A 21091-nucleotide genomic window follows, 5' to 3' on the forward strand; every position below is an offset into this window, starting at 1 on the left:
ACCTTCACTATGCCTCTCCCCTCCATTCAGAATAGCAACAAGGACCAGTCTAGAGCAAAAATGCTTCCTTTCATGGGTCAGGAAGATCTCTGTTCTGGTTTAAACATTCTTCCATTTAGAATCTTCCAGGCTAGAGTCCTCAAAGGTTGTTGTAGGTTTAAGAAACAAAATGAGAAAGTGGGGAAAACCACATCAGGAGTTGGTCTGGTCTTGGCCACTTACTAGTCGTGAGCCCTTGAGCAAGTCGCAGAAACCACTCAGCTTCCTTCCTCACCTACAAAATTGGATAACATCACTTACTCCACTCAGCCCAGAGGGTGCTTGTAGGATTCCAATGAGGCAGCAAGTGTAAATGCATTTCATATGTAGGAAGAGCATAAGTATTAATTTAATCTAGAAAGGCTGATAAGAATTTTGTTTGAGAATATAAAAGATGTGTCGGTGAGAGTTCACTTTATCTGGATTGGTAACCCTCCTCAGCCTTTCCTGTCTCATTGTAGTCAAAGTGGAAGTTTTCTGTGTTTCAGGAAGTTTCGTCCTTTCCATCATCAGTTTAAATCCTTTCCTGAAATTTCTTTTCTGGGACCCAAAGATGTAAGTCCCTTCGAGGACCCAGGCAGCTCGCATCACATCAGGTAGGTCTTTCTGGTTCCTGAGTACCAAGAGCTGGTTATGGGCCAACATCCTTCCCCTCGGGGCCTGCTAGTCAGATTTGGGAATGGCCATGTGTTTGCTCCTTAGGCGAAGTCTATTCTGGGAACTTAGCCCAGAGAAGGGGGACACTAGGAGTACTCATCCCTTTTTTTTTTAAAATTTGGTGTTCTTCATCCCTATTGAAGAATTTAAATTGAGTGTCCAGAGGGCAAAGGCTGGTTTCTTAAACTTGGATCTATAGACCACCATTGTCAGAGTCGCCGGAGTTGTGTAAAAAATGCTGGTTTCTGGACTCCAGCTATAGAATCAGAATCTCTGATGATGGAGTCCTGAAAGTTGCATTCTCACAAGCTAACAGGTGATCTGAATGTACGTCAAAGTGTGAGAACTGTTAGGCTAAACATCAGGAATAACTAAGGGGCAGGGGTCCAGGGGACTTGCTGCACTGTGTGGCCTATGGCGGCTTGTTGACTTGTTAGTTACTACTCTGCAGACTTCTGAGAATTTGAACCTTCACTTAAGCAAATTAGAGAAGGAATTCAGCTCAGGTGGACTAGGTACCTTCTCAGACCCTTTGTAACTTCTGAACCACAAGGTTAGTTCACAGACCAGGAGAGTAGAACGGGGCAGACTCTCAGCCAAAGAGTTCCTAGGGCCTAGGTTTCATCATCAGATGAAGGACCATGAATCAGAAAATAATGCAAACAGGTGGGGTGTGGTGCCTCATGCCTGTAATCCTAGCACTCTGGGATGCCAAGGTGTATGGATTGCCTGAGCTTAGGAGTTAGGGACCAGCCTGAGTAAAGTGAGACTTCATCTCTACTAAAAATAGAAAAACTAGCCAGATGTTGTGGCAAGTGCGTGTAGTCCTAGCTACTTGGGAGGCTGAGACAAGAGGATCACTTGAGCCCAAGAGTTTGCGGTTGCTGTGAGCTGTGACACCACAGCACTCAACCCTAGGACGACTCTGTCTTAAAAAAAAAAAAAAAAAATAGGCTCGGCGCCCATAGCACAGTGGTTACAGTGCCAGCCACATACACTGAGGCTGGCGGGTTCGAACCCAGCCCAGGCCAGTTAAAAAACAACAATGACAACTGCAATAAAAAATAGCCAGGCATTGTGGCAGACACCTGTAGTCCCAGCTACTTGGGAGGCTGAGGCAAGAGAATTGCCTAAGCCGAAGAGTTTGAGGTTGCTGTGAGCTGTGACAGCTCTCTACCAAGGCACTCTACCAAGGGCAACATAGTGAAACTGTCTCAAAAAAAAAAAAATAGTGCAAACAGGAGGGGAAAAAAGAAAGGAAATGTAAGCCAGGTGTGGTGCCTCATACCTGTATTCCTATCACTTTAGGAAGCTGAGGCAAAAGGATCACTTGAAGCCAGGAGTTCAAGTCTAGCCTGGGCAAGACAGCAAAAACTGGTCTTTACAAAATAAAAAAATTAGTGAGTGTGGGGGCATGTGCCAGTGGTCCTTGCAACTTCGGAGCCTGAGGCAAGAGGATTGCTTGAGCCCAGGAGTTCAAGGTTGCAGTGAGCTATGATGATATCAGCCACTGCCCTCCAGCTGAACAAGACCTGTCTCTTAAAAAAAAAAAAAAAAAATCAGTGTAACCTGCTTTCTTGTACCCTCAATGAATCCCCAACAATAAATTAAAAAAAAAAAAAATAGCCAGGCTGGCGGGCACCTGTAGTCCCAGCTACTTGGGAGGCTGAAGCAAGAGAATCACTTGAGCCTCCAAGGTTGTGGGAGTGTAAATGCATTTTTTTTGTTTTTTAGAGACAGAGTCTTACTTTGTCACCCTTGGTAGAGTGCCGTGGCATCACAGCTCACGGCAACCTCCAGCTCCTGGGCTTAGGTGATTCTCTTGCCTCAGCCTCCCGAGTAGCTGGGACTACAGGCACCCACCACAACACCCAGCTATTTTTTTGTTGCGGTTTGGCCGGGGCCAGGTTTGAACCCACCACCCTCGGTATATGGGGCCGGCGCCTTACTCACTGAGCCACAGGCACTGCCCATGCATTTGTTGTTGTTGTTGTAGTTGTAGTTGTTGTTGCAGTTTGGCCAGGGCTGGGTTCCAACCCGCCACCCTCGGTATATGGGGCCAGCACCCTACTCACAGGCACTGCCCAATGCATTTGATAAGTAGGCAGGAAGAGCATAAGTATTAATTTAACCTAGGAAGGCTTATAAGAATTTTGTTTGAGAATGTAAAACAGTGGTTCTCAACCTTCCTAATGCTGTGAGCCTTTAATACAGTTCCTGTGGGTCATAACCCACAGGTTGAGAACTGCTGATGTAAAAGATGTGGCAGAGAGAGTTCACTTTATCAGGATTGGTAACCCTCCTCAGCCTTTCCTGTCTCATTGTAGTGAAGCCCACAAATCATATACCCACCTCTGGTGACGGAGATATTACCTGAGAGTTAGAGGTTGCTATGAGCTGTGATGTCACGGCACTCTAACGAGGGTGACAAAATAAGATTCTGTCTCAATAAAAAAGAAGAAGAAGAATATAGTATTCATTGTGCTGGATCTTGCTTTTTCTTATCTCAACTTGCTATCATTACTAAAGAGCATCCTTATTCCCTTCCAGTCTGCAGGGTATTCTGGGTCAAAGAAAGGTTACCTTTATAATTTTTTTGTATTATTTTGTTTAGAAACAGGATCTGTGTCACCTTCAATTGCTGGCCCCTCCAATTCTCCCAAAGTTCTGGGATTATAGGTGTGAGCTACCGTGCCTAGCCTTCATTTATAATTTGATAAATGCAACCAAATTGCTTTTCATGGAGGGGATACCAATTTACACTCTCACCCACAGAGAGAGCGTGTTTCTCTATCCCCCTGCCTAATATGGTGACTGTCAGACTTCACCTCTGCTAATCTGATAAATTAAAAACTGTATCTCAATATAATTATAATTTTCACTTTTTTCTTATTATAAATGAGGTTGAGCATGTTTGCATGTGTTTGAATTTTGTTGTTATTGTTGAGACAGAGTCTCACTCACTCTGTTACCCAGGTTAAAGTGCAGTGGCACAATCATAGCTCACTATAACCTCAAACTCCTGAGCTGAAGTGATCCTCTCCACCTTAGCCTTCTGAGTAGCTAGGAAAACAGTCACACACCACCACACTCAGCTAATTTTCCAAGACTCTGTCCTTACCTGTGGTTTAAGATATATGGGTGTGGAAAGGACAAAGGCAGGACAAGCTGTCCTCAGGGAAGGCTCAGTTTCCTTTTTGTCTCTCCTGCTGCCCTTAGTTGGGAGGTACAGGATAGAGCAGCCCTGCCTGTGCCTGCCCTGCTCCTTAGCCCTCCTGGTCTGTCCCCTCCCTGCCTGGGTTCCAGTCCCTGAGCAGCAACACCTCCTCTGAGGGCCCCAGCAGTGACCACTTTCCTTTACCCTGTGCCCTCCCCCAGAGAACCTAAGGACCAAGAGCCAAGCCTGCAATCAGCTACCCGCACCAGGCCCAGGAGGAAGAAGGGGTACTGCGAGTGTTGCCAAGAGGCCTTTGAGGAGCTCCATGTGATGAGAACCTTCCCCAATAAGCAGCTACTCCCCAGAGTGTTCTGAGAGAGCCTGCACCACCACAGATGAGCCTTTCCTGCCTCATCTCCACCCTGTTACTGCCACGTCCTCCAACACTAGGAGACAGGCTGGGAGGTCTGCTTGTCTCCCACCCCTGCCCTATCTAATGCCTTGTACCTCCTCTCACACCCAGCTAGCATCTTCAGAGCACCCAGCACCAGGGTTTTGCCCTCAAAGCCCATCCATATGCAGAAGTTGACCGGATCATCGCCCAGCTCAGCCACAGCCTTGCAGACATCCCCTTCCAGTCCAGCCTCCCCAGGTGAGCACCACACTAGTAGGCAAGATTGCGTTCTCACTCTCCTCCTGTTGCCCTCTTTAGGTGGGAAGGAACCCTCAGGTTGGCACCTGTTGGGACCAGGCTGTAACTATTTCCTCTTTTCTCACCTGTTTCCCCCACCATCCTCTGTCCTATTTGTCTTGGGAATAGTACCCCCCCCCAAAAAAAAAAAACCTCCATTTGTGGTTTCAGCTGATCAGGACTGGACCCAGCTAGAGGGTGACTCCCTTCACCATTCGAATATTGATGTAGTAGGTGCCAGCGGTTCTGACCAGCTAGGAGTCCTTCCTGGGTCCCTCCCTGATGAGTGAATATCAAGGTCTTTCTCCCTGTCTACAAGTCAGAAGGAAGGATTGTGTGCAGTTGGGTAGAAATTCAAGGGCCCTCTGAGCCCAACTTGCCCTGGTGCCCAGCAGGGGCAGAGCCTCTCCTGCCTAGTGCTGCAGCTTCATATCTCTCCCCACATCCTCACCTCTAGACTCATCTTGGAGCACCAGGCTTTGTGCTGCTTTCTCTAGTTGCCAAAGGGCACATCCTTCTCTGTGAAGTCTTTAAGTGAAACAGCCTCTAACCGGTTCCCCTGGCCAGTCCTGACCACAAGTCAGGCTGCTCCCATAGGGTCAGACCCATGAGGAGACCTTTCACAGGGTCCCAGAATGGGCAGCTCTCTCTCTGCCCTTAGCCCCAACCCAGGAGGGGTCAAGCTTGCTGCCTGCTCTAGAGTTGAGCCCTGCAGCCCACTAGGTGTTTCTATCCCAACAGGTGGTCAGATTCCCCAGCTTTTGATTATGACTCTTTGTCCTGAGACTGTGCCCCCCAGCCAGCCCTCCCATCCCAAGGCAGCATCTCCCAGGATGAAGAAAGAAGATAACTGCCAGGCTCCAGGCACCCCAGAGCAGGATGGGACAGTGGGCAGCATGAAGACACCAGCTGAACCTGCAGCTACTGGCGAGGTGCCCAGATAAGCAGCAAGCTGCCAGGAGCTGGGAGGATCAGTTACTGTGTTCATAGACCCCCCCAAGGATACCAGGGCGTGGGAGCCCTGTTTGCCAGCACCTCTCAACCAGCTCCAGTTTTACAGACTTCTCTTCTGGCCCAGACATGGCACTTGTTGGCCACAAGCGAAAGGTTGAGTTCCCCAGTGGCAATGCTGAGAAGAGACCAGGGGCCTCCTGGCCACAGGCCTCATTTTTTGTCCCAAGAGCCCCCAGTGCCTGCACCATCAGGACAACCAGTGATGGGCATCTTCTGTCTCTTTCCCTTCCAAGCCATGAGTCCAGGCCCCTGGCTTCCTTCCTACCTTTGTGCCACCTACCAACTGGCCTCTCCCTCCCAGACTCTTTCCCCTGGCAGCCCACAGACAGACCAGCAGAGTTCTGGGCCACACAGTCCCCCTGGCCCTATATCTTAGCAGGCTGGCTGGCTCTACAGCTGCCCCACCCCACAGCCCGAGGCCAGCCATCAGCCCACTTGCACTCAGCTGCTAGTGTACAACTCCCAGTGGGCATGTCTGCCTCTCCTGCCCTCTGCCAGCCAGTAAGGGGAGCCTGCTGCTCCCAGTGGCTCTGGGTCCCCCAACCTCTCCAAGTGCCCTGCCTCCCTGTCTCAGCCCCAGTCCCAGCCCCAGCTCTGTACTGGCAGAGAGCTGTTCCTGTGAGTCCCCAAGGTACTCAGCTCTTCATGGGGCTGGACAGCTCCAGACTGAAGGGCCAGAAAAACAAGTCATACCCTGCTCAATGTGCACATGTGGCCAGGGCAGACCAGGACTCAAGGAGGAGTAGAGCCTCAGGGCTTCCCCCAAACAAACCAGAAGGAGGCCTGGGCCAGGCCTGTGAGGTCCAAGTGAGCAGCTGTCATGCTAAGCTCTGTGGAGTACTTGGAGCCAGTTCTCCTGCCAACAGGTCTGTGGGCAGGGCCAGGAAAGTCTGGTCTGGGGGCTCCCCTGTCTTCCCACTACCTCTAGCCATGTTCCCACCCAGGCAGCAGTCTACAAAGGGCCTGTCCAGCTATGGCCAGCTGCCCACACCAGAAGGCAGAGGTTTGCCTCTGCCTCGAGCAGCTAGAGCACCAGGAGTCCTGGCCCAGCTTCCTAGCCTCAGGCAGGCACTTGCCTCTGTAGAGCGGAGGGCTAGTTGCTGGTACTCCCCACCCCCAGCCTCCTTCCCCACAAGCATGTGGTCTCCTGCTTTCCCAAATGCCTGTATTTGTATCCCTTCCCCCAGCCCCCCACGCTCCTGCGTGCAGATCCTCAGGAACATATGAAGCAGAGGAGGGGCTCCGGCTGCAGCACTTACAGAGCTCCCTCCCCCATGCACTTAGTTGGGGCCCAGCTCTGACCTTCCACCTGAGCCCAGGATGTGGCCAGAGACTCCTCTAGGGACCCCTCTTGGCTCTTTTCTGCTTCCTCAGCTTGAGCTGCCCACCGGAGTTTGCTATTCCAGGGCCAGTACCTCACCTGCCAACTTCCACATCACCCTCTCCCCTCTCTCCTTCCTTCTTTTCTTCCCCAAGGACCTCCCCCCATTTCTTGCAGCGAAGCCATTAATCTAAAGACAGAAATGGGTTTGCTATCGATTCTTTGGCCACTTTTTTTTTTTTTATTACAATTTGTTCTGTGGTTCTTCTCACCCTTCTCTGCCTCTGTGTTTGTCTCTTTAAATGTCGAAGCTACTGGAAGCCTGGTGCTGTCCTGCATCTCCTTTCAGAGGAAGGAAGGGGGTCCTAGTTGTGGGTGAGGACCCAAGTTGTTAGTTTGGAAATAGAGGGACTGTGTGTACATGTCTCCTAAGAAGTCAGTCATGTTTGGCCTTTTTATCCCATTTCTGTTAGGTTTTACAATTAATCTTGTTCAAGAAATGTAAATAAATGTGTTAATAACAAATACCAGAGATGAGGCTGGGGTACATTGTGTTGGCCCTTGAGCTGCCCTCCAGTGACCCAAAGCAGGCACAAGGGCCCAGCAGTTAAAGACAGAATAACTGCATAGGAGGAAGGGATATGTGAATGCCACTAGCCTCCTGCTGGCCTTACCTGAGGGGAAGGGGGTGACATCTGTCCCTGCCTAGCTTCCCCTTCCCAGTCTTGTCTGGTCACTCATTCAGCTCTGCTGCCTATTGAATGGTCAACTGCAGAGGGTCACCACACCCAAGAAAACTCCTCTGCCCAGCAGGCATTCGTGCTAAGGGCTCTCACCTTCCTATGGGCCCTCCTGGGTACATTCTTTCCTTTTATGACATGTGGGGATGCCTCGTTCCCATTGCCTTCCCTGTGATACCATCCCTCTGGGTGAGGAAAAGTTTCCCTTCACCCCCTTTCTCAGACTTCTCTAATACCTTCATCTGCTGCTCATACAAAGCCTGTGGGATCAGGTTCTGATGCCCTTGTCACCAATTGCCCAGGACCCATTCCTCCGACCTTGCGTCAGCTGCCATGGCTACCTCCTCCCATCTCAGCAATTGTGACCTTGATCTGCCAGGCTTAACTCTAAGGCTACAACACTCCTCAGCCATTTCTCTGTTGTAACTTCCAGGCTGTGGATTCCAGGTAGAGGGGAACCCAGAACACCAGAGTGCTTACCCAGGACAGACAGGTGGCTCTTGACATGAACTAGACCAGTGGTTCTCGACCTGTGGGTTGCGACCCACAGGAACTATATTAAAGGCCTACAGCATTAGGAAGGTTGAGAACCACTGAACTAGACCTCTTGGTGGCTCCTTGACACGAGGACTATTCAAACCCCCTCTGACCTTGACCCAGACTCAAAGCACTGCTTCATCCCACTGTCTGTTCCTCTTCAACATCATCTTACTCTTTGTTTTCCTCCTCTGCAAGTCACGCTGCCCCTGTGTTCTCCGGCCCAGCCAGTCACCTTGTCACTTTCCTTCTCAGACTCACCACCTCTCCTCTCTGCCCAAAAGCTTGGTGCCCCAGCTTGGAAAAGGCTCTTCCTTCTGTCCTCTGGCCACTTCCTGTAGTCTCTACCTGCTGCCTGTGTGTCTTCACCTTCCAAACTTCTGCAGTGGCTCTGCCTGAGCATTCCACTGGATTGTCTATTCCAGGGCCATCAGACAGCCTGCTGATCTCCAAAATCAAGTTCCTTTCCTCCTTTCCTCCCTTCTTGGAACCTGGCTCCCTCAGGCCTAGCACCACATGTTGGCCTGCTTCTCCTGCCTCCCCTCTCACTTCCTTAGCATCCCTGGCTCACTCCCTTCCATTCACTAAGCACAACCTTACATGTCCACCTTGAATCAGCTCCCAGGCCTACCTGCTTTCCCCAAACGAGGTCCTGGGACCTTTGCTCTTCTCACTGGATCTTTCACTTCTCTGCAGATCTGACCTGAATATGAGCTCCAATTCCTTTCTTTCTTTTTCTTTTTCTTTTTTTTTTTTTTTTTGAGACAGAGTCTCACTATGTCCCCCTTGGTGGAGTGCTGTCACAACTCACAGCAACCTCAAACTCTTGGCTTAAGCGATTCTCTTGCCTCAGCCTCCCAGGTAGCTGGGACTACAGGCACCCGCCACAAAACTCAGCTATTTTTTGTTGCAGTTGTCTTTGTCGCTTAGCTGTCCGGGGCTGGGTTCGAACCTGGCTCCCTTGGTGTATGTGGCTGGCGCAGTAACCATTGTGCTACAAGCACCGAGCCCCTTCTTTCTTTTTCTTCTTTTTTTGGAGATAGAGTCACTCGCCCAGGCCAGAGTACTCTGGTGTCAGCCTAGCTGACAGCAACCTCAGACTCCTGGGTTCAAGTGATCCTCCTAACCTCAGCCTCCCTAGTTGCTGGCACTAAAAGTACCCACAACACCTGGCTAATTTTTCTATTTTTAGTAGAGATGGGGTTTTGCCCTTGCTCAGCCTGGTTTCAAACTTCTGAGCTCAAGGGATCTTCCTGCCTCTGCCTCCTAAAGTGCTAGGATTACAGGCATGAGCCACTGTGCACAGCCCCTTCTGAATTCTAATCTCACGGAAGTAGGGTTTGGATTCTGCTGGGTGAAAGGCAGGATCTAGCTACCATCCCCCTTCAACATCAGCAAAGGTCACATTTGACTTTGGGTAAGCCCCCTTACTACTCTGGGCCTCAGTTCCCTCATCTTTATTATTACTATTTTAAGAGATGGAGTCTTACTTTGTCACTCTCAATAGAGTGCTGTGGCATCACAGCTCACAGCAACCTCCAGCTCTTGGGCTTAGGCGATTCTCTTGCCTAAGCCTCCCAAGTAGCTGGGACTACAGGCACTTGCCACAATGCCCAGCTATTTTTTGTTGCAGTTTGGCCAGAGCCGGGTTCAAACCCGCCACCCTTGGTATATGGGGCCAGCGCCCTACTCACCAAGCCACAGGTGCCGCCCAGTTCTCTCAGCTTTAAGTGAGCAGCTTAAATAAGATGATTCCAAAGGCAGCCTGAGCAAGAGCAAGACCCCATCTCTAAAAAGTGGCTGGGCGTTGTGGCAGGAGTCTGTAGTCCCAGCTACTCAGGAGGCTGAGGCAAGAGAATCGCCTAAGCCCAAGAGCTGTGACGTCACAGCACTCTACCGAGAGTGACAAAATGAGACTCTGTCTCAAAAAAAAAAAAAAAAGATTTCAAAGGCTATTCTTTTTTTTTTTTTTTTTCTGCAGTTTCTGGCCAGGACCAGGTTTGAACCCTCCACCTCCGGTATATGGGGCTGGCGCCCTACTCCTTTGAGCCACAGGTACTGCCCTCAAAGGCCGTTCTGTTAATAAAATACCGTGACCTGCGATTAATTCCATGCCCTTCCCCACCGAGCCACCACCACACACAGCATCCTGAGAACACCTCTTCCTTCTGAGACTCTGGCTCCCGCTTTGTCATAGTGCTTCCCCCAGCATTCTCTTAACTCCTACCTCTCTCACTGCTCCCAGAGCCAAATCCCACCAGTTAGAGTCCTAGTCCCTGACCCCATGAGGATCCTCCCCTTCACACGTTCAGGTGCCACCTCCCTCCACCAAGTACCCCAGCAAACCAGACTAACCTGCCAGGGGCAGTTCCACCTCCCAGTTTTGTTCCTATCCTGGAAAGTCCCTCAGTGACAGCAAGAATGCCACATTCAAGGCACAAGTTTCATATTCTCCAAGCACTCTTGAGTGTAATTTTTCAGGGCATGAGTTTTATAGCCACACAGGTCTAAGTTCAGATCCAGGACCTGTCACTTAATTCTGACCTTTGCCAAACTGAAATTCAGTTTTCTTCATCTAAAAAAGTGGACATAATAGTTGCTGTTATATTAAGAAGTCAAAAAAGGGGCGGCACCTGTGGCTCAAAGGAGTAGGGCGCAGGCCTAATAAGCTGGAGGTGGTGGGTTCAAACCCAGCCCCGGCCAAAAACTGCAAAAAAAAAAAAAAAAAGGCAGCACCTGTGGCTCAGTGAGTAGAGCGCCAGCCCCATATACCGAGGGTGGCGGGTTTAAACCCAGCCCCAGCCAAACTGCAACAAAAAAATAGCTGGGCGTCATGACGGGCGCCTGTAGTCCCAGCTACTCGGGAGGCTGAGGCAAGAGAATTGCCTAAGCCAAAGAGCTGAAGGTTGCTGTGAGCTGTGATGCCACGAACTCTACTGAGGGTAACAAAGTGAGACTCCGTCTCTTAAAAAAAAAAAGTCACAAAAATTTGGTATGTTTGTGAAGTACTTGGCACAGAGCCTGGCACACTGTCTCAACAAACTTATATTACCCCAAACTCACACACATCTGTTAGGTCTCCCTCCTAGACACTTAAACAAAGATTATTTACACGGTTCTGTCTTGTGATGTCCCTGTGTGACCTGCATCCTCATCTCCAGTGTAAATTTGTGGATGGAACTGCTAAGGGATACTGGGACACTCCATCCCCAGGCCCCCCTTGCTAAGTGCTGATTCTTCAGAGATCCAGGAGGATCCCTAGTGTGGGAGGGAAGGAGTAATTGGGTTCTTGTGGGAGTGACTAAATTTGTGTTCTAAGCCTGGGCTGTTGGCACCCCAGGTTCCTCCAATTCCACCCCAGTCTAGGTCTGTGAGCTACAGAAATTAAAGGAGGGGGCCACCCACTGGAAGGAGCATGAGGTTTCCCTTGGGGATATGCAGATGACAAGAGCCTCTGAGAGGAAGCAGGATGAGTTTCCTGTCCAAATGCTGTAGCATTTCCCCCACTCCCCACCCCTCAGCATTATGTCATCAGGCACAGTCTCTCTCCCTCTCTGCTTTGGGCATAGAGGGGCCCTGAGGCCCCTAAGCCATAAAAGAGACTTGTGTCCTGGACAAGGGCAGAAGCTAGCTGTCTCCTCAGCACCTTTCACTGTGCAAATCCAGGTCAACCAAGCCCCGTCTGTGCACAGACACCACGCAGGGCATGGGAGCTCAGCCACTCATTCACCCCTCAGCAGCCCTGTGAGGGGGGCTTTCACACATGAGGAAACCAAGGCTCAGAGAGGCTGGGGGACTTGCTTAAGGTCACCCAACTAATAAGGAAGGAAGCCAGGATTGGGACCCCAGTCTGGAGCTTTTTCTCCACTCCCTCATGGTGCCCTCCTGACTGGCATGGTCTGTGCCTCAGGCTGGGCACAGGGCCTGGGTGGCCTCCACTGGCAGGAATCACTGCTCATTCTGCCGCTCCAGGACTGGGGGCCGCCCTTACCTGAGGTTGCCGAGACAATGCCTTGGCCCTGCCTCAGCCCAGCTTGGCCCTTGTGCAGGAAAATTTGAGGGAAGAATTGGCTGAAGGGCAGGAAGAGCTGAGTAGGAAAGAGGCCTCAGCCGGTTATGAGGCTTCCCAGGCCTCCAAGTGGTGGGTCCCTGAGGGAGAGCTGTAGGTGGAGGCCAGGGCCCAACCCCTAAGCAGGCTCACACAGCTCTCTCAGCAAAGGTGACATCAAGACAGCAGAAACTGGCTTGACACCTGTTGTTCCCAGCTAGGGTTCCAGCCACATACACTGGAGCTGGTGGGTTTGAACCTGTCCCGGGCCTGCCAAACAACAATGACAACTACAACAAAAAAATAGCTGGGCATTGTGGCTGGCGCCTATAGTCCCAGCTACTTGGGAGGGTGAGGCAAAAGAATTGCTTGAGCCCAAAAGTTTAAGGTTGCTGTGCGCTGCCATGCCACGGCACTCTACTGAGGGCAACATAGTGAGACTCTGTCTCAAAAAAAAAGCAGAAACTGGGGCCACCAGTCTCCAGGGGTGGACAGAGAGACCAAAGGGGCCAACCATAGCCATGGAGTTGAGGTTGGGAACCCCCTAGAGAATCTTCTGTTTGAAGGGGAGATGCAGGCCTGCCCCAGTCTACAGCCCTTGCTATCAGGGGACAGGGCTGATGAATGAGATGGTCCCTATTCTTGTGAAGTCCCTGTCTTCTGAGGGGCCACCACTTTGAGGAAAGAGATAACCCATGACTTCAGGAGGGAAAGTGGGTGAGGGAAAATGAAACAAGCATACTGTTTGGGTAGCACAGCTGAGATAGCACAAGATGCAGGTAGATGGGACCTCAGGGGCTACTGAGTGGGACATAGTCAAGGGAGAGGTGAGGTGTTTAGCCAAGTCTGCTTGGAACTAGGGAAGATAAGTGGCTATGGAGGCCAAGAAGCAATACAACTGAGCACCCACTGGAACTGGCCCAGGGAACACTCACTCTGGAGACCAGTCAGGTCTCCCCAACAGAGAGTCCAATGTACCAGGGCCACAGATGTGGTTAGAATGTGCCTCAGCTAAAGAGGCCTAGACCACAGATTGGGCTCACTCTATAGTCTTGGACTCATGGAGGGGACCCAGAGTGCAGCTTCAGGGCCCTCCACTGTGAAATGACAACCCCCACCGGGCCTTTTGGGAGGCACACTTGATCAGGGCTTACTCATGTGGATCAGGAACATGGTTCCAGCAGGTGGGCAAGATGGAGTCACCCTGGAGTCTGAGGAGGTGAGGGGCCAGATGTACTAGTCCCCTCTGATCCCAGATAGAAGGCAGAAATAGGCTGAGGTGGCCAGAGAGGAGTAGGGCCCTGAAGTGTGGGACGTGCCTCTCACTGATTAGCTGTGTGGACTTTGGGACATTTCACAAGGCCTCTTAGAGCCTCAGTTTCCTCATCTATAAAATGTGAAACATAATTCTCCCTCTGGGGTAATTGTTTCCAGGGAACACCACACAGTGGGCCCTCATTCCCCAGAAGCCTCCTCATCCTACATCTTGGAGGTTTTCAAGATGTCTCCAGAGTGAGAAGGGAATTGGCTCAGGCTTGCTGAGCATCTGGGTCTGGAGTGGCAGGTGGTTGGGGGTGGGGGAGTCACCTCATTCCCAGCATTGATGTCAGTGCCTCCTGGGAAATCGCCTTCTCACCTCTTCCTGAGCCTAAAATAGAGTGGGGTGGGGGGTGGGGGGGGAATTGCTGTCACAGCCAGAGGCTGCTCCCTTATCCCCAGCAGAGGCCCTGGAGAAGCAGAGGACCAAGGAAGGGGTTCCCTGCCTCCAGTCCTGTTTTTCAGTGATCTGTGGTCCCCCAGTGTGGGTACAAAAGTCATGGTGAGGCCTCATCAGCAGCCTGTCTACCCACATCCTCCCATACCCAACCCCATCTCAGGTATCTGGCTCTTGGCATCCCTAGCAGAAGTCAGGGATTCCAGCCTTGGCATTGGGACCCATCTTGCCCAGGAGCCCAGGAACTTGGCTGAGGGCACATCCTGGGAGGTGGAATATTTTACAGACAGGATATCCTAGTCTGACCAGAGAGGGGAGATTGGAAAGGGGGCTCCAGAGGTGTCTTTTGCTCCTCAAAGATTTGGACTAGCAAGGAGGTGGCAGAAATGGGGCGTTCTAACAGCGTGTAAATGACCTGGTTAATATTTAATTTGGGGTAAGGATTAGGGTGCCCTGAGCGAGGGACTAGGGAGAGCAGAGGTAGTGTCTAACCCATCTGTGGGTTGCAGTGACAACAATCCCTGCAGCCCCCCTGGAGGCCTGGACCCTTGCAGGTGGGAAAGGGTCTGGGTGCGGGTGTGGGAGAACTCCGCAGTGACAAGCTCTGCTGCTAATGGGCAAGAAGTCCTGGAGGCGAGGAGCAAGAGCGTTGGGCAAAAGATCCTCTGCCCCCCCTCCTCCTAGCTCGCACAGCCTTGGGTCATCGGCGCTCCGGCCTGGGGCTGGGGCAAGCCCCTCTTGGGTCAGCGCTTAGCGGCCACACCCCCTCTCCAGGTCCGCAGTCAGCGGGGCAGAGCCCGGGGTCCCTCTAAATCCTACCCGCCCCCCAAAAAATCTATGGGTCCTCAGGGGCCGCGAGATGGGGAAGTGTAGCGCCTTTTCCCTACACCTGCAGAGGGGGTACCCGAGGGGGTGCCGGGCAGTGGGGGCTCGGGCGGCGCCTCTTTTGTCCTCTTGTCGCCGCAGCCCCAGCCCCGCGGGGCTCGGGGGGGTGGCCCGCGGGGGGCGCGAGGGGGGGCGGGGGGCGGGCCCTGGGCTCACGTGCTCGCCGCGCTGCTCTTAACCCGGCCCCGCCGCCCCGCCGGGATGGCCGCGGCCGGAGCGCTCTGAGCCCCTGCTTGGTGCCCGCGGCCCCCACCCGTCCGCGACCCCTGCCGGCCCAGCGCCCCCGCCCCGGCTCCGCAGCCGGCGCCTCCCCGCCCCCGTCTCCGCTCCCGCCCTCCGCCGCGCCGCTCATAGCCGCAGCCCCCGGACCGGGAGGATATGAGCGAGCCATGAGGCTGCTGAGGCGTTGGGCGTTCGCGGCTCTGCCGCTGCTACTGCCGCTGCTGCCCCCGCCCGGTGAGTGACCCCCGCCCGGCCCGGCCCCTGCCCCTGGCGCCCCCACCCTGCCCCTCCCCGGGTTTTGCGGCGGTTTCTGCTGCAGCCACATTTTCCTGCAGTGTTCCGGGTGACAGCCGGTCCAGAGCGCGGGAGGGTGGGGGTGCGGGGGAGGAGGGAAGGAGCGTCCACCCACCTGTCCCCTTCTAGCCGGCCACCCACCGCGTCCATCCCCCTGTCGCCTGCCGGCGGACTCTGCAGGTCTCTGCGGGTTTGGGGGGGGGCAGTCGTGACTGTCGGGCAGGAGTGAAGCTCTGGCCCCCTCCCCGTGAGGTGGTTCCCTCTTCAGGGCAGCCAGATCTTCCCACCCAGATCGCCCCAGGGCTCCGGGGCCACACCAGAGTGGGGGACTAGGCGTGCCCACCCTTCTCCCAAGTCTCCTGCCTCATGGTGGGCATCTGCCTGCAGCTATGGCCTTGTCTCTCCAGGTCTTGGGGCCCGGGGTCCTGCTGGAGCTCTGCAATGGAGGGGCTCACCCCAGGTGGGGGGTCCAGAAGCCCCCGAGGTCACAGAACCCAGCCGTCTGATAAGGGAGAGCTCTGGGGGAGAGGTCCGGAAGCAGCAGCTGGACACCAGGGTCCGCCAGGAGCCACCAGGGGGTCCGGTGAGTGGGACTGAGTGGTGAGGCCACGGGGTTGAAGCAGATCTCAGAGCCCAAGGGAGAACCCCGGGTAGGCAAGGTTTGGACACCCCCTCAGCAGCTGGCATCCATGTGAAGCAGCTTTCCCTTCTGTACAATGGGCTGTCAGGTGGGTGCTGATGCCCGCTATGGGGGAACACTGGACCTGCCCAGCTTTGGGCCCCCTCCCATCATCATGGGATCCCCTGTTCTCAGGGTTCAGGGACCCTATAATGCCCAGGTCTGTGCCCAGCTTTGGGTTAGCCTTCCACCAGTGCCCACTTCCCTCTAGCCAAAACTAATGTTTCTGCTCAAAATGGGACTTGGGCAGGGTAGTCAGGGAAGGGAGAATCAGCTGAGAGCCCAGTCTGGGACCACGGTTCCCAACTTCTCACTGTAGCTACCCTAGGCAGGCTTTGCTGGAACAGCTTAGTGCTTGCTCCTGCCTCAGTTTCCCACAGGGCACAAACAGGCTTGTTCTCCTTCTTGTCCTAGACGAAGGTGGGGCCTTGAAAAACGGTTTGAGGCCCCAAGCTCACCCACAAGTGCCAGTTCTACCTGCCCACTGTCCCTTTCAGCTGCCAGGTCCCTCTTGCCTCCCATAGGAAGGTTGGGAATGAAGGAGATTAATTGCAATTAATAATTAATTAATATCATGTGAATAATAATCACCCAGATGGAATAGTCATTCAGCATGCCTGGGCTCTCCAGGAGCTTGAATCTGAAAGTTAGCCAGGGCAACAGGGCAGCGGAGGGCTGCATGGCGAAGGCTTAGCAGAAATGGGAGGTGTAGAGGAGAGACTCAGAGGAGGGGTACAACTGAGGTCTGGGAAGTTTTGGCAGCTGAGAGTGGTGGGAGGTGGATTGGGCTGGGCAGAGGGAGGAAGGAGGGAACCGGAGGCTGCCATTATGGACATCTGTCAGACTGGCATCTGGCCCTGCCTAATGTACTTGGTTAAAAGCCCTTAAGGGGGGGTGGTGGAGGGGGATGTGGGGTAGTGCAGGGGTGGGGAATACTCGTGAAATGGAAAGGAGCAGGAAGGCAGCATGCATAATAGATGGACCATCACTCAGGGCAGGGCCAAGCAAGCGGGAGGGGGTGTGGAGGGCTGATGGTCCTGGGTTGGTGGGCAGTGGCGGGTGAGGAGGCTGGCTTCAGCGTCTGCCCAGGCTCCCTGGAAAGGATTGGGTGGGTAGGGGGATGGTCCCAGGGGCCAGGGATGGGGTACCCCAGGTGCTTAGTCTGCTTTCTTCCCTGATGTTACTCCCCACCTGCAAACTGTACCCCGTGGCTGCCCTGGGCAGGAGTTTATGACCTGTCTGTCTGCTGGGCCTCTGGCTTGTGCTTTAGGGGACGTGCAGACTGGGGGATGGAATGATGCCACATCAGGGTCAGGAGTCAGAGATGAGGGAAAGCATGGGGGCCCGGGAGGTACGAAATATGGGGTGTTCCAGCCAGGCTGGTCGCTTCTTCAGCCCAGAAGAAGAGAGAGAGTGGAGGGTGCTGGACTCTGGGGAGATCAGGATGGGTATGATTGGACTGGATGTGTTGGGGGTCACTTTGGATGTTGTTCTCCTGGGTAAGTGGGTGGTGCATGTGTGTATGTGGTGTGCATGTGAGTGACTGAGTCCAAATACACCTAAGGTGGTGTCTGAGGGTGTGGGTTGGGAGTGGAGAGTTCTGCAGATCTGTGGGGCAGTGGCCACCTCTACCAGGAGGCTGAGACTTCCCAGGAACCTCATGGCAGCCTCCCCAAGGCACTTTCTCAGAGCCCTGCCTTATTTGTGCCTCAATTTCCCCTGAAATGAAACTGATCTGCCTCGGGGGTGAAGGAGAGGGCTGCCAAGGGTATGGACTTCTCTGGGCCAGTCACTCTGCTAAGCTTCATGTGCATTTATGTCACTTAATTCTCACAACTCTGTAAGGCCTGTAGCTTTTCTCTGCCCCATTTTGCAGATGAGCAAACTAAGACTCACAGAAGTTAAATAACTTTCCTAAAATCAATCGGATCTTAAGCAATGGAGCTGGGAGTAGTTTTCTCTAAGACCAGAGCACTTCCTACTACACTGTTCTACCTCCAGTGCTCCTGGATTTGGGTCCAGGGAGCACCCTCCGCCCCCAACTGAGGCCAAAGGAAACAAAAAGACACACCCAGATTGCATCCCCCTTACGAAAGGAGACACTGAACCCTCAACCTCCTGCTCAGTGTTTCTTCCCTAAGTTCAAGCACTTCTGGTCTTAGAAGCTTGGGGCTGGTGGTGGAGCCAGCTCAGCCTTGAGTCTGTGTCCTAGCAGAAGTACCCTTGCTGGGCACTGCTTGGGTCTTGTCTCAAAGTTATTGCAGGTTTGGAACTTCAGGTCAAGCAGCTGAATCAGCAGCAACTCTTGGGCTGTGTGGCAAGTGCAAGGTCACATGCACTTGGCAGGGCTGGGGTGTTGGGGCCTCGGGTGCTGACCTGCTCTGGCTTTGGGCTGGTCACTTTACCTTTCTGATCCCTAGAGTCAGGATGGTGATAACCTATCTCCACCCCACCTGCCACCTGGAAAAGGGCTTTGTGTGCTGAGCTCCTCTGGCTTGGTGGGGGCTGGTTGTGGAAGAAAAGTCCAATTTACTAGGTGCTGGATAAGCCAGCCACATGTCTGCCTTTACACATATGAATTTATTTAACCTTCATCACACCTCCCAGAGTGGGGCTTCCATTTCATAGGTGGGGAAACAGGCACAGAGAGGTGAAGTGAAGTAACTACCCTGGTGACACAGCACTTCAGTGGCAGAGGCCAGATTGGTACCCAGAGCAGGACCCCTAACCAGTGCACTCCTTGCTTCTTGACCAAGGGTCCAGTGAAAAGGAACATAGGGGACCCTTTGCCTTCTCTTTGCCACTGCTCTCAGCACCTCACATCTGTCCAGTTTGGAAGTAGCTCCAGCTTGAGGGCAAGAGAAGTATAGAAGCTTCTAGAAGTGCAGAAACCTATGGTCATAGGGAGCCTACAGCTGAGGGGAGCGAGGCAGGAGGACAAACGGCCACAGTGTGCAGCTGGGCCGGTTGTTCACTGTACTAGGGCACCTGGGCCAGGGGTGAATGAGCTAAATGAAACCCACGGGCTAACGCGGCTGCATATGTTCTGAGAGGGCATCTTTTACTAACTCACACCAAGCTGCTGTGTTGGCTGTGCTGGCCCCAGACTCCTTGGGAACCAAGGAGAGGGCAGGATGTGGGGAAGTGAGCAGGGTTTGGGGTAAGAGGGTCCCAGGCCCCAGAGACAGACACTCATCTGAGCCAGCTGGGGGAGGGGAGCTCAGCTCTTATAGAGCTGCCCAGACCAGCATTTACTGGAAACATTACCCCAGAACCCCCAAGGGCATGCGCTGCAGCCTTGTTTTCTTGTTGCAGGAGGGTAGGGGACAGGTGAGTAAGGGTCAGCTCACAGCCCTTGCAAGAAGGGCAGGGAACAGTGGGGTAACAGGGGCTATGCCTGGGGCCCTGTACCACACTAAAGCCAAGGTCATGCTGTGGTCTAAGAGGTCAAAGTCACAGCTTTGTCCTGAGATTGCAGGAAAGAGGGGTTCCTGGGAGGGGCTGTTGGCTGGAAGCCAGGGCTACGGTTTATGCTGGGCCCAGCCAGCTCCCGGGGATGCGGGGGACACACACTGAGCCCTGGGATGAGGGGGAATTCACTCAGGTTAAACTTCAGTCTGAGAGGCTGCACTCTGTGGCTTTGGGGTGGGATAGCCTTAGCATAGGTCCTGTTGCCCTGCTTCCGACTGTGTGACCTGAGCAGGCCATTGCAGCCTTCTGAAGCCCACCTTCCTCATTCATAAAGTGAGGATAATAATAGTCTCCACTTTCAGGCTGCTTCGAAGTACTCGAGGAGATGATGTGTGTCAGGTGTCCAGCCTGGGACCTGGCCGGAGCCGATGTTCAACATCCCCGACATCCCCGAGGCACCTGGTGCTTCATGAAGGCTCTGTGCCAGAAGCAGGAGCCAGGACATTTGGGAGTTACCTGTCAGACTCAGGGCGGGGTTCAGGGGAAGAACAACATGGGAGAACAGTGTCTCCCATCTTCCTCAGCTAGATGGACCTGTGGGTGTGGTCTCAACTGACACCCTCCTGGCTGCCTAGAGGAACCACCTGTCTAGAGTCTGTCCCCAGAGGGACTGATGACCCTATAAGAGGTGACTCTGTCCTCAGAAATTTAGGTCAAATCCCATCATCAGAAATTGGTCCAACTGTTCCCATTGGGAATCCCGCTGCCCTGTTTATAGGTGAAGCACCTGTGCATTTCTGGGGGACATGGGGGAGTCAGCAAGCATGGGGGATTTCTCCTAGCCAGGTCATACTCCTAGGTGGGGCCCTTCCCTGTCTGCAGCTTCCCATGAGGTGATGGTAAGCGAGGGATTTCAGAAAGATGTCCTCCGGTGAGACATCTCACAGGTAAACTGCCCTAGTCCACCCAGATCCGGAACATAAAGCCACCTTTCTGGCATGTCTCTGTCATAGTAGGTGATTCAAAGGGATTTTTTTTTTCTTTTTCTGAGACAGTCTCACTTGTTGCCCTCAGTAGAGTGCCCTGGTGTCATAGCTTACAACAACCTCAAAATCTTTGGCTCTAGTGATCCTTTTGCCCTCAGCCTCCCATCTAGCTGGGACTACAGGCGCCCACCATAACATCCAGCTAGTTTTAGAGATGGGGTCTCATTCTTGTTCAGGCTGGTCTTGAACTCCTGAGCTCAGGCAATCCACCCACCTTGGCCTCCCAGAATGCTAGGATTATAGGTGTGAGCCATGGCGCCCAGCCAGGAGGGTCTTTTATCCAGTTGCTCAAAGCCCAGTTTGGCCAGAATATTTACTTCTTCATTTATTATTATCATTACTGACACTCATAATAACACACTAAAAATGGCTTTGAGGCCTGGCACAGTGGCTCACACCTGTAATCTTAGTACTCTGGGAGGCTGAGGTGGGATGATTGCTTGAGGTCAGGAGTTAGAGACCAGCCTGAGCAAGAGCAAGACCCTGTCTCTACTAAAAATAGAAAAATTAGGCTGACATGGTGGTAGGCTCCTGTAGCCCCAGCTACTTGTGAGGCTGAGGCAGGAGGATGGCTTAAGCCCAGGAGTTTGAGGTGGCTGTGAGCTATGGTGATGCCACTGCATTCTAGTGAGCAAG

At 53.1% G+C, this 21091-nt stretch overlaps 2 protein-coding genes across 6 annotated transcripts in view; both read left to right on the top strand.

Annotated features, from left to right (window-relative positions):
* DBF4B (DBF4 zinc finger B) overlaps window positions 1-7695 on the top strand; it is a 56607-nt gene extending 48912 nt beyond the window's left edge. Inside the window, 6 exon segments of the mRNA XM_053570311.1 lie at window positions 528-635; window positions 4075-4180; window positions 4381-4505; window positions 5286-5315; window positions 5317-5536; window positions 5538-7695. Of these exon segments, the coding sequence (XP_053426286.1) occupies window positions 528-635; window positions 4075-4180; window positions 4381-4505; window positions 5286-5315; window positions 5317-5536; window positions 5538-6785 (1837 nt within the window). The 3' untranslated portion in view covers window positions 6786-7695.
* Window positions 4378-21091, top strand: part of ADAM11 (ADAM metallopeptidase domain 11) — a 31047-nt gene continuing 14333 nt past the window's right edge. The window contains exons 1-5 of one of the 5 annotated variants that reach the window (XM_053570304.1): window positions 5352-5476; window positions 10138-10211; window positions 14082-14188; window positions 14428-15259; window positions 15727-15902. In XM_053570304.1, the coding sequence (XP_053426279.1) occupies window positions 15193-15259; window positions 15727-15902 (243 nt within the window). In that variant the 5' untranslated portion in view covers window positions 5352-5476; window positions 10138-10211; window positions 14082-14188; window positions 14428-15192. Of the gene's footprint in view, window positions 4506-5351; window positions 5477-10137; window positions 10212-13911; window positions 15260-15726; window positions 15903-21091 lie in introns of those variants that run through there. The other 4 variants (XM_053570303.1, XM_053570306.1, XM_053570305.1 and 1 more) reach the window with 4 other exon arrangements.

Source organism: Nycticebus coucang, chromosome 18, assembly GCF_027406575.1.
Source record: "Nycticebus coucang isolate mNycCou1 chromosome 18, mNycCou1.pri, whole genome shotgun sequence".
Classification (NCBI taxonomy): Eukaryota; Metazoa; Chordata; class Mammalia; order Primates; family Lorisidae; genus Nycticebus; species Nycticebus coucang.